The following is a 16,018-nucleotide window of genomic DNA, read 5'->3' as shown; positions in this document are numbered from 1 at the left end:
TTAAAAGGCTCCAAATGCTCCAACAGCTCCAAATGCTCCAACAGCCTCCAAATGCTTAACACAGCTCCAAATGCTTCATATGGCTCCAAATGCTCCAAAAGGCTCCAAATGCTTCAATAGGCTCAAAATGCTCCAACAGCTCCAAATGTTCCAACAGCCTCCAAATGCTTAACACAGCTCCAAATGCTTCAAAAGGCTCCAAAATGGCTCCAAAAAAGGCTCCATATGCTCAAACAGCCTCCAAATGCTTAACACAGCTCCAAATGACTCCAAAAGGCGCCAAATGGTTCAAAAGGCTCCAAATGCTTCAAAAGGCTCCAAATGCTTCAAAAGGCTCCAAATGCTCCAAAAGGCTCCAAATGCTCCAACAGCTACAAAAGCTCCAACAGCCTCCAAATGCTTAACACAGCTCCAAATGCTTAACACAGCTCCAAATGCTTCAAAAGGCCCTAAATGCTCCAAAAGGCTCCCAATGCTCCAACAGCCTCCAAATGCTTAACACAGCTCCAAATGCTTCATATGGCTCCAAATGCTCCAAAAAGCTCCAAATGCTTCAATAGGCTCAAAATGCTCCAACAGCTCCAAATGTTCCAACAGCCTCCAAATGCTTAACACAGCTCCAAATGCTTCAAAAGGCTCCAAAATGGCTCCAAAAAAGGCTCCAAATGCTCAAACAGCCTCCAAATGCTTAACACAGCTCCAAATGACTCCAAAAGGCGCCAAATGGTTCAAAAGGCTCCAAATGCTTCAAAAGGCTCCAAATGCTCCAAAAGGCTCCAAATGCTCCAACAGCTACAAAAGCTCCAACAGCCTCCAAATGCTTAACACAGCTCCAAATGCTTAACACAGCTCCAAATGCTTCAAAAGGCCCTAAATGCTCCAAAAGGCTCCAAATGCTACAACAGCCTCCAAAGGCTCCAAAGCTCCAAATGCTCCAAATGGCTCCAAAAGGCTCCAATTGCTCCAACTGCTCCATCTTCAATTGGTTCCAACTGATTCCAATTACTTTTCTTATCGAACCTGACATGATTTCTAACATGTCTTTATTAGTATACATTTTGACTGGCAGTGGTAACGTATTTTACACCTTTAAGTTATAAGTTTTATTTAGAAATCAGATTTAGATAAATGGTAGATACCATTTGGAAAAAAAATATATATATTAATTTATCTTCAAGTTTATACACATACATTCAATTTAAGCCATTATTGTATGTAGCCAGCTTCCCTCAGTTCTTTGAGTATGAAGGATATTTCTTTAATGTTCGAATAGTTTCCTGCAGAAAGCGATCCATGTAGTAGTCGTATCCTGTCAACCAATATGTTAGGATCTTCCCATGAGGTATAATCATTCTCTTCTGCTGCATTCATCATCATCCTTGCATGTTTATAATAAATATTATGATCTCTGCTGTCCTCCGTTTTAACACCAACCACAAGGTCACTTTCGTCATCGTGCCAGTGATTATCACAAGCTTGATCAGGATAAGTTATTTTATTACGACGTTTCCAACGTTTTGGTCTCAAACCACTATCACAGTCTTCGCTCTTGCATGCTTTTGGTGCTTCAGCACAGTACTCAATCATGTCAGCCTTAGATGTGTCAGCACAGTCTTCGTTCATGCCAGCTTCTGATGTGTCACCACAGTCTTCAATCATGTCAGCATCACAAACTTGATGAGGATAATTTATTTTATTACGACGTTTCCATCGTTTTGGTCTCAGACCGCCATCACAGTCTTCGATCTTGCCTGCTTTAGGTGCTTCAGTACAGTACTCAATCATGTCAGCCTCAGATGTGTCACCACAATCTTCAATCATGCCAGCTTCAGATGATTCATAAAAGTCTTCGACCTTGTAAGCTTCAGGTGGTTCTCCATCTTTCATATTTTCATGGAGACGACTAGATATTGGAGTAAATATATTTTCATTTCTAATGCGGTTACAACTTCCTTCGTTTGTTTTAAATTTTAAATTATTATCTTGATCTAGATCAGTAATTTTAGCATTAGCTTTTTCGCCTTCGTTCCTCTTCCGCGATGTTGTAGCCCAGTCTTCGTTATCTTTATTCATCTTAATTGTACAGGTCTTGTAATGTCTATCCAAGTAATATCTTCTACCAAAGGATTTCTGACACTGACTGCAATGAAATGGTTTTTGACAAGGACCCAAATTACACTTGCTTCTCTCATGTCGTTTAGCATTCTTTCTCGAGGTAAACACCTTAGTACAGTATCTACAGTGATGACGTTTTGATACAGCAACTAATCCCGAATCAGGATTCATATTAGTTACTGAGACTAATTCCAGACGCAAACTAAGAGTTTTAAATTAGATATATTACTTAAATATAATTTTGTAATTATTTCATCAGCGAGAATTAATTTATCTCATTCAAAGGTACTTGTTGCAAGTAGTTCTGCTTTTCAACAACAGATGTCGCCACATGTTAATGGCAGGTAAATAATATTTAATTATTTTATGCGGGATGCGGGATGCTCACTAACGATCGCAAAAGAAGGATGGCTTCGCTAGACTCCAAGGAGAAGGAAGTTCGTTCTCCCTGTTAGTGCTTCTTAGTTTTCTCAGAGATTATTATTTGACTGAGTAATGATATATTTTTTTAATTTCCACCTGATAAAAATATTACAAGTGTTGATTAAGTAGCAGAAATTCACTAATTACATGTAACCTTGAAAAGAAAATGACATGCCTCATTAAGTAAAAAAATCCTTCATGCAGAGATCAATTTCTCATCTGTAACCAGAAGCACTCGGAGAAAACCATCAGATGTCTAATCAGGAATAATCAGAAGCACTCGGAGAAAACCATCAAAATATTGACAATAATAATCAGGAGCACACGATGAAAACCACCATAATATTGACAAGAATAATCAGGAGCACTCGGAGAAAACCATCAGATGTCTAGTCAGGAATAATCAGAAGCACCCAGAGAAAACCACCATAATATTGACAGGAATAATCAGAAGCACACGGAGAAAACCGCCACAAGTTTTCATAAAATTACAAAAAAAAATAATAAAAAATTAAAAATAAAAACGAAAAAAATTTAAAAACTTTTTCTGCTAGCTTGTGAACTTCTCTTTGATGTGCAAAGTTAGAGTTCTAGTACAAGCCAGAATCAGTTTTTGAATTTATTTCGTTTTTATTTTTAATTTTTTTTGATTTTTTTTTTTGTAATTTTATGAAAACTTGTGGCGGTTTTCTCCATGTGCTTCCGATTATTCTTGTCAATATTATGGTGGTTTTCTCTGGGTGCTTCTGATTATTCCTGACTAGACATCTGATGGTTTTCTCCGAGTGCTCCTGATTATTCTTGTCAATATTATGGTGGTTTTCTTCGTGTGCTCCTGATTATTCTTGTCAATATTATGGTGGTTTTCTTCGTGTGCTCCTGATTATTATTGTCAATATTTTGATGGTTTTCTCCGAGTGCTTCTGGTTACAGACGAGAAATTGATCTCTGCATAAAGGATTTTTTTACTTAATGAGGCATGTCATTTTCTTTTCAAGGTTACATGTAATTAGTGAATTTCTGCTACTTTATTAACACTTGTAATATTTTTATCAGGTGGAAATTAAAAAAATATATCATTACTCAGTCAAATAATAATCTCTGAGAAAACTAAGAAGCACTAACAGGAAGAACGAACTTCCTTCTCCTTGGAGTCTAGCGAAGCCATCCTTCTTTTGCGATCGTAGTAAGCATCCCACATCCCGCATAAAATAACTAAATATTATTTACCTGCAAGTAACATGTGGCGACATCTGTTGTTGAAAAGCAGAACTACTTACAACAAGTACCTTTGAATGAGATAAATTAATTCTCGCTGATGAAATAATTAAAAAATTATATTTAAGTAATATATCCAATTTAAAACTCTTGGTTTGCGTCTGGAATTAGTCTCAGTAACTAATATGAATCCTGATTCGGGATTAGTTGCTGTATCAAAACGTCATCACTGTAGATACTGTAACAAGGTGTTTACCTCGAGAAAGAATGCTAAACGACATGAGAGAAGCGAGTGTAATTTGGGTCCTTGTCAAAAACCATTTCATTGCAGTCAGTGTCAGAAATCCTTTGGTAGAAGATATTACTTGGATAGACATTACAAGACCTGTACAATTAAGATGAATAAAGATAACGAAGACTGGGCTACAACATCGCGGAAGAGGAACGAAGGCGAAAAAGCTAATGCTAAAATTACTGATCTAGATCAAGATAATAATTTAAAATTTAAAACAAACGAAGGAAGTTGTAACCGCATTAGAAATGAAAATATATTTACTCCAATATCTAGTCGTCTCCATGAAAATGTGAAAGATGGAGAACCACCTGAAGCTTACAAGGTCGAAGACTTTGATGAATCATCTGAAGCTGGCATGATTGAAGATTGTGGTGACACATCAGAAGCTGGCATGAACGAAGACTGTGCTGACACATCTAAGGCTGACATGATTGAGTACTGTGCTGAAGCACCAAAAGCATGCAAGAGCGAAGACTGTAATGGTGGTTTGAGACCAAAACGTTGGAAATGTCGTAATAAAATAAATTATCCTGATCAAGCTTGTGATAATCACTGGCACGATGACGAAAGTGACCTTGTGGTTGGTGTTAAAACGGAGGACAGCAGAGATCATAATATTTATTATAAACATGCAAGGATGATGATGAATGCAGCAGAAGAGATTGATTAAACCTCTAGGGAAGATCCTAACATTTTGGTTGACAGGCTACGACTACTACATGGATCGCTTTGTGCAGGAAGGTATTCGAACATTAAAGAAATATCCTTCATACTCAAAGAACTGAGGGCAGCTGGCTACATACAATAATGGCTTAAATTGAATGTATGTGTATAAACTTGAAGATAAATTAATATATTTTCTTTCCAAATGGTATCTACCATTTATCTAAATCTGATTTCTAAATAAAACTTATAACTTAAAGGTGTGAATTACGTTACCACTGCCAGTCAAAATGTATACTAATAAAGACATGTTAGTAATCATGTCAAGTTCGATAAGAAAAGTAATTGGAATCGGTTTGAACCAATTGATGATGGAGCAGTTGGAGCAATTGGAGCCTTTTGAAGCATTTGGAGCCTTTTGGAGCTGTTGGAACCATTTGGAGCATTTGGAGCCTTTGGAGCATTTGGAGGCTGTTGTAGCATTTGGAGCCTTTTGAAGCATTTAGGAGCTGTGTTTAGCATTTGGAGGCTGTTGGAGCATTTGTAGCTGTTGGAGCATTTGTAGCTGTTGGAGCATTTGGAGCCTTTTGGAGCATTTGGAGCCTTTTGTAGCATTTAGAGCTGTGTTAAGCATTTGGAGGCTGTTGGAGCATTTGGAGCTGTTGGAGCATTTGGAGCCTTTTGGAACATTTGGAGCCTCTGAAGCATTTGGAGCTGTGTTAAGCATTTGGAGGCTGTTGGAGCATTTGGAGCTGTTGGAGCATTTGAAGCTGTTGGAGCATTTAGAGCCTCTTGAAGCATTTGGAGCCTTTTGAAGCACTTGGAGCTGTGTTAAGCATTTGGAGCCTTTTGAAGCATTTGGCGCCTTTTGGAGTCATTTGGAGCTGTGTTAAGCATTTAGAGAATGTTGAAGCATTTGGAGCTTTTTTTGGAGCCATTTTGGAGCCTTTTGAAGCATTTGGAGCTGTTTTAAGCATTTGGAGGCTGTTGGAGCATTTGGAGCTGTTGGAGCATTTTGAGCCTTTTAAAGCATTTGGAGCCTTTTGGAGCATTTGGAGCCTTTTGTAGCTTTTGGAGCTGTGTTAAGCATTTGGAGGCTGTTGGAGCTGTTGGAGCTGTTGGAGCCATTTGGAGGCCGTTTGGAGCATTTGGAGCCAAGTGGAGACGTCAAGCATTTGGAGTCATTTGGAGCTGTTGAAAGAAAAGGCAGTTGGAGCATTTGGAGCTGTTGGAGCTGTTGCAGCCATTTTGAGGCCGTTTGGAGCATTTGGAGCCATTTGGAGCTAAGAAGTAGTCGTTGCACGTCTATGCAGGGCTAAATGTTTATAAGATTGCTGGCTTTCGCAAGTTATTCTGTAGTAGGTTAGAAATTGTGTTATAAATATTATGTTTATAAAAGACTTTGTGGTGTTTTATTTCTCGAACCTTACACTTTTCTGGTACTTTTTTAAAATTAAAGTTGTTTTGTATCGGCCAGGGATCGAACCAAGGACCTTAGTCGATCTAATCAATCAGTATATAGATTACAAATTTATTTAATGAATTTTGAACTCTTTCCCGATTCTCTAGCATTACAATTACGAATTTCCAATATGGTGGTCTTGATGTCTGATAGTCTGATGGTAGTAGAGGATTTAAAGTCTCTTTAAGAATGTTGAACATGGTTTATTGAAATTATTTTTTTTTTCATAAAATTAAACATTATTGCATCGATCGAGGATCGAACCAAGAACTGGAGCGGATCGAATCGTTATGTAAGTTAATGAGTGATTTATTAAATGAATTTTTGATTTTTTCCCACTTTCTAGCTACATTATTACATGATTTCAAGATGGCGGCCGAATTTCAAGATGGCGGGGGCACCTCCGTAATAAATGATTACTGCACTGTAGCGGGTTAGAATAAAATTAACCAGATGGAAATGTACTCTATAATACGAGTACACACACACAAAATGGCGTACTCCAGCAGGTGGTAGCTCATGGTAGCATGTACTGATCATAAAATGTCGGATCCATGATGTTCGACAAGGACTATGTCAAATTTCAAGGACAAAGTCAAATTTTAAGGTCAAAGTCAAATTTCAAGGTCAAGGTCAAATTTCAAGGTCAAGGTCAAATTTCAAGGCCAAGGTCAAATTTCAAGGTCACACTTCAAGGTCAAAGTTCAAGGTCAAGGTTTGATTTCAAGGTCAAGGTCAAAGGTGTGGTGACCAGTTAATTATACTAACATGGTATCAGCACACTCTAGCGGACGAAAACAAGATAGTGACCTCCAGCAGGTGGTTTTAAGATGGCGGTCGTCACGAAACATGCAACGGTGGTTTTAAGGATTTTTTTATTATTTAATTAGGTTAATTATTTTTTAATGATTTTTTTTAATTTTTTCCCGAATCTCTAGCATTTAAATTACGGATTTTCAAGATGGCGGACATGACGTCATACTAGGTGACGATATATATGATTTGAAAAAAAGTGGTGGGAGTCAGTATGCCTGCAGCCACCGCAGGGGGAAGGAACGGTCGTCATTTTTATTTTTTTTTGCCCTCACCGGGTTCGAACCGAGGACTCCGAACTCCGTGTCGTAAATGTTTGATTTTTTATAAAAACTTTATTAAATTTTATTATTTAATTTTTTTATAATTTTTAAAAAAAATTTCATTAAAATCGGATAATAAATAAAAAAGTTAACGATGGCGACCGTAACGAAAATTGCAACTGTGACATCATCATCCAATATGGCGGAAAACACATAGCCGGAATGTTCGAGAACACAATGACGTCATCCAAAATGGCGGATCCAAGATGGCCGCCATGATCTACTTGTCCCCTCACGTTATGTCCCGTTATACTGTATCTCGTTACGCTGTGTCCCGTTACACTCATCCAAGATGGCCACCGTGACGTCAGAGATGGACGTGACCTCAGAGCTCGGTCAGCTCCTCGCTCCTCACCCAGGACCCTGGCGCAGGAAATACATTCCTATACTACTTGTAGTTAACCTATCCTAATCGACTGCAAAATTCAATGCCACACCGGTTTATACAATGAGATAGAACGGGAAAAAAAAGCGAGTATGAACTTCGGGGAACTTCGGGTGTGGCTCTATCGTCTGTCAAAATTTGATTTAATGAAGGCTTCCCTTGCGACTCGGCCTTGTCGCTGCGATCCTGTCGTGGCAACTTGATCTTGTCGCTGTGACTCGACCCTGTCGCTGCAACTCGACCCTGTCGCTGCGACACGATCCTGTCGCTGCGACTCGACCCTGTCGCTGCGACTTGACTCACTCAGGTATGCCGGGTAGTAGGGCGCGCCGTCGTGCAGGTAGCGGAAGTCGACGCGGCCGTCGAAGTCGCCCGCCGGGTTCACGTCGAAGGGCAGGTACAGCCTCACGTCGGCGGGCCGGGGGCGCAGTCCCGCCGCGCCGAGTGCCTGCAGGGGCGGCCGGCACGCCAGGGCGTCAGGGCACGCCTCCAGGAAGGAGCGCTTCTCGTCCTGCGCGGACAAGTCCAGTGTGACCACGGTGGTGCCGAACCGAGGTTCACAAAGCCAAAGGTCAACTTCACAGTATCAACCAGGGACGTCGGAACAGGGGGGGGGGAGGGCAGCAGGGGCGAGTCGCCCCCGTGCTGGTATGCATGGGGGAGGGGGGTGAGAGTAGCATTTCGCCTCCCCCCCTCCTTTTCCCAGAATAAATTTTTGGTCCTAGTAGTATTTTTCTCAACCAGTAGTTACAAACGTTGCATTGGTGATCACATTGATTAGAAAATCAAATTTATGATTGTCAATGTACTGTAAAATGATTGCAAATTCCTATATGGTACTTTATTTAAATTGTACTACATCTACTGTCAGAGTAGTATTTAATACATACTACGTTATCAAATTCTTGGAATGGTATATTTAATATTTTGGTTCGGAAAATCATTAAATAGCACAATTTTGCATCTAAAATTCCAAATTTTTCCGGGGGAGGGTCCCCGGACCCCCCACTCTAGGACTGAGGTAAGTGTGACATCTTTTCGCCCCCCCCCCCCCTCCAACCTCATTAAAACGTTCTGACGTCCCTGGTATCAACTGTTTGATGGGCAGTTCTAGCGGCGGGTGCGGAAACTACTGGTGATTCGCGTTCAGAAAATTATTTGAAAACTCAATTTGCTTCGGCACTAATTTAATGAATTCTAGGGTTAAATGTCGTCCCTTTTTTTTTTTTTTTTTTTTTTTTGGTGATATAAGAGTATTTGCAACGTGAACATATGAATTATATAGACGTCTCTGGAGAGTACTTAAAGATTCGCTTGTGTTTTTTTTTGTTTAATTTTTTTAGGGTTTGTATTTTATGTAGCTCAGTTAAGGGGCCCGCCTCGTCAGGGGTGTATGTGTGTTAGTGAGGCGGGATGATAAGTGCGACGCTCGATGGTATTTCTAGCGCGGTATCCCCTCTAAGCGCAAGGCTCTGAATTGACGCGTAGTCTTCTCGTAGTCACAGGATAACTGTGAAATTTGACCGGTGACCGTAACATTATATGGCCGATAAATGAAGATAAAGGTGTAATGCAAGTCCCTTAAGTGCTTTCAAGAATCTGTACTGGTTTTTTTACGCCTAAAAATTACTCTGAAAACATGCGTTTTAGCCATTTTAACTCTTCTAGAAAAACAGTTTAAAAACATGATCCAAAATTAAAAGTACTTTTCGGGCCTCAGCGAACTCTTAAATGCTTTTCGTAAACACACCCCACTCGGATATCTTGAGTAGTTTTGAAATCGCGTTGTTTTTCCTGAAGCTCTGCGCACCGTCTGTGTAACCAGGTAGGCGTAGCCCTTAAGGCATGTCTACTACTTAACTATACAAAAGTGTACAAAATAAAACTTAGATGAAGTGAAAAACACAAGATATTTTTTTTAGATTATATATCGATAAGACTGTAGTATGATAAGAAATAAATAAATACAGGTAGTTAAATAATACATATTTGTAACGAATGAGAAAAAAACATTTACTGATATTTAATAATTAAACATTTATTTGAAGGATTTTTCCATTACTTGAGTCTATATATTTAATAAAATGTATTTTAACGTGTTAAATTTCATAAACCTAAAATTATAACCATTTTTAAAATATTTGCACATTAAATTAGGTAATCTCAGGCACATTCATGCATAGACAATGACACGTTTCTTGCACGGCAGCTAAATTTTGTTATTAAAATTATTCAATTAAAATGAAATAAAATATATAATCTAACATTTATTTACAAGCTCGAAAGAGAAACCAAGCATGCAAATTGATTAAAATAATCAGAAAACATTTTTTAGGTACTGCTATAGAAGGCAACCTTAACCTAATTATCACTTCACAGTCACGGAGAAATGTATACCTACTGTTTACCATATTACAGGCGGAATGTTTTTTTCAATACAAAATAATGAAAACACTCATAACATCAGGATCCGTAATGTAATTAGTTCACGATTCTCTTACTACATATTATGTGATAAAGTACTCTGTTACAATATTTCTCAACACTTTACTTTGTAAAATGAAGTTAACGTTTATTATTTGCAAGGCTAATACTCTAAAAAAGAAAAAAATAAATTATAGATGAAAATAATTGTAAATGTTAAAAAATTAATACAAACCATCTAAATTTAAACTGTCTGTATTAATAAATTTCAAAAGTTTCTGTATTTGTGAAATCACCAAGGAACTGGTTTGCATTTTCTACATAGTAATTTTTTAAAAATATAATTTCATAGGTTACATATTAAATTTCACGTGGACAAAGCACCAAAAAAAATTACCATAGAAAATTTCTGTAGAACTGCAACTATAGTTTATACTAAAATAAGTAACGGAAAAACTCCCCCGACACAAATACCGTCGCCAGGAAAAAAAAACAGGCCATTAATTACACCAACATCTTTGCAAAAGGTGACGTCCCAGTGCCAGAGAACTATCTATAAGCATACCTGTACACTCGTGACCTCACCTTGTCTGCGGGCCGCTGTTGGTCCTCGGCCGATTCATTGGCGCTGGCTGCGAGGTACACGAGGTCAGTCTCTTCGTAGCTGCCCGAGCAGGCGTTGTAGCCTTTGATCCTCAACTTGTACGAAGAAGAAGCCGTCTGGTTCGCGTTGACTACGACGTCGTACCTTTCGCCTGCGACACACACACAAGCAATCCAGTAATTTTATGAATAAAACCTTTTACTGTATACGTCTTCAAAATTGCTTCAGTAGTGGGAGGCAATTCAAAATAACGAATGATAAAATCGGGGGATACATGTTGGTGTTGCAGCTACATAATTTTACGAATGTGAGCAAGGCCGGGACATGTGCAGGTGCAGAGCTGGTTGTGAAAACGAGTGACTGGGGAAGCAACATTATTTTTAAAGTGCAATTCATATTTGCCATTTTGCAGGATTATTTGTAAGTGACATAAATAGAAGCTATCAATAAAACTGTTTGTGATAAAAATCTTTAATTGGGCTATCCTTTACGAACCCGCAGTAAATCGTAACAATATCGATCACCTCCATCCAAAATTTAATTACACCAATGGATAGCTAAATAATCAAATAATTGGTTACACTAAGTGAAGACTGTGACGCATCACGCGCGGTGGAGGGGGAAGTGCCGCCATTTTGAGGTCATTTTGCTGCGTTTCGAGATTTCCATTTAGTATAACTTTTCACTCGGAGAAGCTACGACGTTCGTTTGAGTTTCTAATTCACCGCAAGACGTGTCGCTATCGTAAAATAATTTCATTGAAATAATTCGAGGTCCTTGCACGTCACAATACTTTATAGTAGTGTGGAAGTTTGGCATAAATAATTCAAAACAGTGCAGGTATTTCGCGTGGTAGTTATAAAACTTTATTGAATTAATTATCATCCGGACGCTTGCATTCTGGTTTTAAAATAAACTATTCGTTCAGATTCAACTAAAAAGACGTATATCAGACTCTTAAGGCACTTTAGACAAATGTATAGGTTTTCAACTTATTTTTTTCTTTCGGAATGAAACTGTAAAATTTTTCGATCGAATTTAGACTCTCATTGTATTAGCCACACAAAAGAGATATTAAGTCAGTAAAAAATACTGTTGATACCATCACGATATTGTGACCAAACATATAACACCTATAGTTTGTTCATCTTTACAAGAAAAAAAAACATTTATACTTCTAATGACTCACTGAGAAGTAAGGAGTATTTATCTAACAGGATATTACTCCTGCCAACCCAGCAAACTGCGATACCAGCAACAGTTGCTGGTTGCCTACACACTACGTTAAGAAGAAATAGCAGCAGTAGTGGTTTTTTTAACCCTGTATTCTATTTTGTTTATTTATAATTTTTTTTAAAAATCCTGGAACCGTGATTTTTTCTAGAATTTCAGTTAAATTACTTATCAATGACATCCTAAAATTAATTGCTTTTACCAAAACCCCATTTACAACGGTTAATCAAACTTAAAAGCTCACTAAAACAAAATGTCATTGCCAGCTACGTTAATAATAAAATTTGGAATTAAAAATTATTTTCATTCTTAAATAATAAGGCACATCGTTAATTGATAACACTACTTACAAACTTGCTTTTTTTGTGCGTATTCAATGAAAACCATAAACAAAACCACAAATATGCTAAACCATTATTACTAAGGAAAGCAATACTTCATAGGAAACAACATAATAGTTTCTCTAACAGACTTCGTGTGTAGTTAAGAGTACGCCTGTATTCTGCACGAGCGTGATCCAACTCTTGCTTCGTAATCACTCAATCACTCTACAGAAAGTAATCCGATAATTGCATTCAACATATAGCAACTTTATAAAAGGAAGCCTAAAGCCACCACAAGGGGAATTCACAAACAGGACTAGACTCATGCAGAAAGATACTGAGCCCTTTAACTGCTCCCACACAACATCCAATATTATCTGGAAATTATGTATGTCTGCCCAACCATCTGCATGATTAAGTTATAACTTTATTAGTTATATTGTATTGAAATTAGAGTTTAATATAAATGTACAACTTAACCAACATTTTAAAAAAAGGTCCATGATGTACAAAAAAAATAATGCATGGTATGGTTTTATTTGAAGGTTTCGTACAGTTAGAGTAAAAATTGGTCAGGAATTATGTTAATATCTTATATTGAGGCTACAAAACACAAATTTATTAACTTTAAACTTTTCAAACGGGTATTTAGTTCCAAAACAACATTGCTCCACCCAGCAAATAATTTCTTAATAAATACCCAAAAAAGAATTATTTTTCGTGAGTAATTAAAAGAAAGGTCGCATTCTGTATCATGTCCTTCGTATCTTATTTTACTTTTCTCAAAAGTACCACCAATGGTCTACATATCCTTCTGTTGGTCGTGTTTACCAATAACTTCATGTAAATGTGTTTGTAAACAACCTCATGTTAGTGTCAGCGTTTGTAAACAAACACCGCTTTGCAAGTGACCGTTGGGAAAAGGTAACTACTGGTGCTACTTTTGAAAATTGTTAAATTTGATATACAAAAAAGGTTCCACTAAAAGTAGAACAACATTAAAAATTTTAATATATTAACATTTGGTTCTAAAGCTTTGGTAAGACTTGCTTCTTAACCACAATTAGTCTTTTAAAAAAAATTATATTAATGTTTTAACTGTTTGCCATTTTGATATATGTATTTACATAAATAAAATAAAACGATAGTTGGTTCGAAATCTTAAATCCCCGAAAGTTCTTCACCGATTGATTTTGTAATTTTGACACAACGTTGCATTCAAACACGCGCGTAATTTTATCTACAGGTAAAAATATGGTTTAAAAAATATATTTATTTACATATATATGCATGAATGTCTGCGTGTTCGTATTTGGTTTTGTAAAGATAGGTTTGTAGATGGGAAGATATAATCAGAGAGAGATATAGAGATCTGGAGAGAGAGATAAAGAGAGATGTTTTGTATATGTATACCTACTTCTAACAAATAACAAAAAAAAATGAATGGGGCGTAGCAAAGCATGCCGGGCTACGTAGTGTTAAAATAAAAGCGATGAGGATTTTATCTGCGAATTGCTGTTTTGTTTACTTGTCATTGACTGGTTGTAATTCTGAAAGAAAAAAAATTTGGTTGTCTGTAAAGTCGGTTTACGGAAGATAATTTTACGTGATAACATCATAAGAAAACATTGATGAAAAATTTCATACTTTTTAATTTTCAAATATTATTTACAGTTCTTGCAAATTTAATTTAAATAAATTGTTTAAATATAATCACGAACAATTAGTTACTGAAATAAACTGAGATCGAATCAATGTCAATAAACTGTTAATTTAAAATGACGAAATTGGACAAATAAATCAAAATTTATAAATTTCTGCTTTTAAAAAGCCCGGCTTAACCTGTTTGATATTATAGAAGATTTTCTCGCACGGTGTTTGGCCGGTTCAACTTGTCATTGCCTCTCTACCGCTTGTTCCGCGCTCTCGCTTGCACGCTCAGCTCAGGCGGAACGTGACAATGAGCCGTGTTTTTTTTTCTTGCGTGCAGCCGGCGTTCGTCGATTTATAAGACGTTATCGCGTCAAAGAACAAATGAGCGTGTGGTCGCGGGAGTGAAGAAGCGAACCAGGGCTGAAGACCTCGAGGGCGGACCTCGACGGGGCGACGACGGCACGGGGACGCACCACAACGCCGAAATACCATAACGCCGAAATACACCAACGCCGAAAAATGTCATTGCAGGACTGCCACAAAGGTTAGGTTAGGTTAGGTTAGACTAGGTTAGGTTAGGTTAGGTTAGGTTAGGTTAGGTTAGGTTAGGTTAGGTTAGGTTAGGTTAGGTTAGGTTAGGTTAGGTTAGGTTAGGTTAGGTTAGGTTAGGTTAGGTTAGGTTAGATTGTGGTATTTCGGCGTTAAGTTACATTTAACAAACACACACAAATCATTCAGTTATTTCGGCGTTGTGGTACACAGCAGTTTTCTAGCTGTCAGCATTGTGGTTAATTTTGACATTCGGCGCTATGGTATTTCGGCGTTGTGGTGTATTTTGACATTCTGGCGCTATGGTATTTCGGTGTTGTGGTCAATTTTGACATTCTGGCGCTATGGTATTTCGGTGTTGTGGTCAATTTTAACATTCTGGCGCTATGGTATTTCGGCGTTGTGGTCAGTTTTGACATTCTGGCGCTATGGTATTTTGGCGTTGTGGTCAATTTTGACATTCTGGCGCTATGGTATTAGGCATTGTGGTCAATTTTGACATTCTGGCGCTATGGTATTTCGGTGTTGTTGTCAATTTTAACATTCTGGCGCTATGGTATTTCGACGTTGTGGTCAATTTTGACATTCTGGCGCTATGGTATTTCGGCGTTTTGCCAGTTTTGACACTCTGGCGCTATGGTATTTCGGCGTTGTGGTACCCACCGGGCAGCAGGACGAGGCGCCGCACGGCCAGGGGCTCGCAGGAGCCGCCGTCCTTGGCCACGACGAGCAGCGGGTGGTAGTCGAGCCCCAGCAGCGCCGGGCAGTCGGCCGCCGCGGCGTTCACCAGCCGTAGCAGGTGTCTGGACCCCGGGGCCAGCCGCGGTCTGGCGCGGGCCCCGGCCGCCGTCTGCGGACACACACACACACACACACCACCGTCTCTGGTGCCTCGCCCGTCAACCTAGGGAAGACTAAGATGTACACCAAGCTCTGTCCTTGCCCGAATACGCCCGAATATTCACCTCCGGGTGTCTTAAGAATTATCTTTTTAGGTGGAAAAAAAAATATTTGTTTTAAATGCCGGACATAAACAAATAAAGGCAGAGAAGTTTCATAACAGTAATACAAATTAAGCCATTAAAACCAAGACTTACATTTGAGTAAATATACGAACATTCTTATATTTTACATTCGTCTTGTAAAGTCATCAAATTAAAATGCGATGTAATTAACTTAAAATCTTCAGTTAAGTATTAATTAAAATGGTCGATTAGGTCAGGTCAGTTACATAATAAATACTTTCGAACTAAGCGGACATTGAAAATAATATTAATTAATTTTAGCGGTTGTTTAGTTTTAAAGTAGATGTATTTATAATGTAACTTGACCTGACCTAGCAAACCGGGACAAAGGATGAACAGAAGGAACTCATATAATTTTTTTTTACTTATTACTTGCGCAACAATATCCAAATAACAAACAAAACATTCGGTAATGTTCGGGCATGTCGAATACTCGGCGTGAATCGTAGGCTTCCCCCTCGTCAACCAAGGGAAGCCTGAGATGAACATCAAGCTCAGTCTCTGACCGAA

General features: G+C 38.2%; 1 protein-coding gene across 1 annotated transcript in view; it reads right to left on the bottom strand.

Annotated features, from left to right (window-relative positions):
* LOC134540332 (uncharacterized) overlaps positions 1 to 16,018 on the bottom strand; it is a 70,517-nt gene that overhangs the window by 22,228 nt on the left and 32,271 nt on the right. Inside the window, exons 8-10 of the mRNA XM_063382994.1 lie at positions 15,147 to 15,333; positions 10,707 to 10,876; positions 8,001 to 8,208 (exon numbers count right to left, since the gene is read on the bottom strand). Coding sequence (XP_063239064.1) covers positions 8,001 to 8,208; positions 10,707 to 10,876; positions 15,147 to 15,333 — 565 coding nt within the window. The remainder of the gene's footprint in view (positions 1 to 8,000; positions 8,209 to 10,706; positions 10,877 to 15,146; positions 15,334 to 16,018) is intronic.

This window comes from Bacillus rossius, chromosome 16 (genome assembly GCF_032445375.1).
Source record: "Bacillus rossius redtenbacheri isolate Brsri chromosome 16, Brsri_v3, whole genome shotgun sequence".
NCBI classification, from domain to species: domain Eukaryota; kingdom Metazoa; phylum Arthropoda; class Insecta; order Phasmatodea; family Bacillidae; genus Bacillus; species Bacillus rossius.
This window is presented reverse-complemented; position numbering and strand designations above follow the sequence as displayed.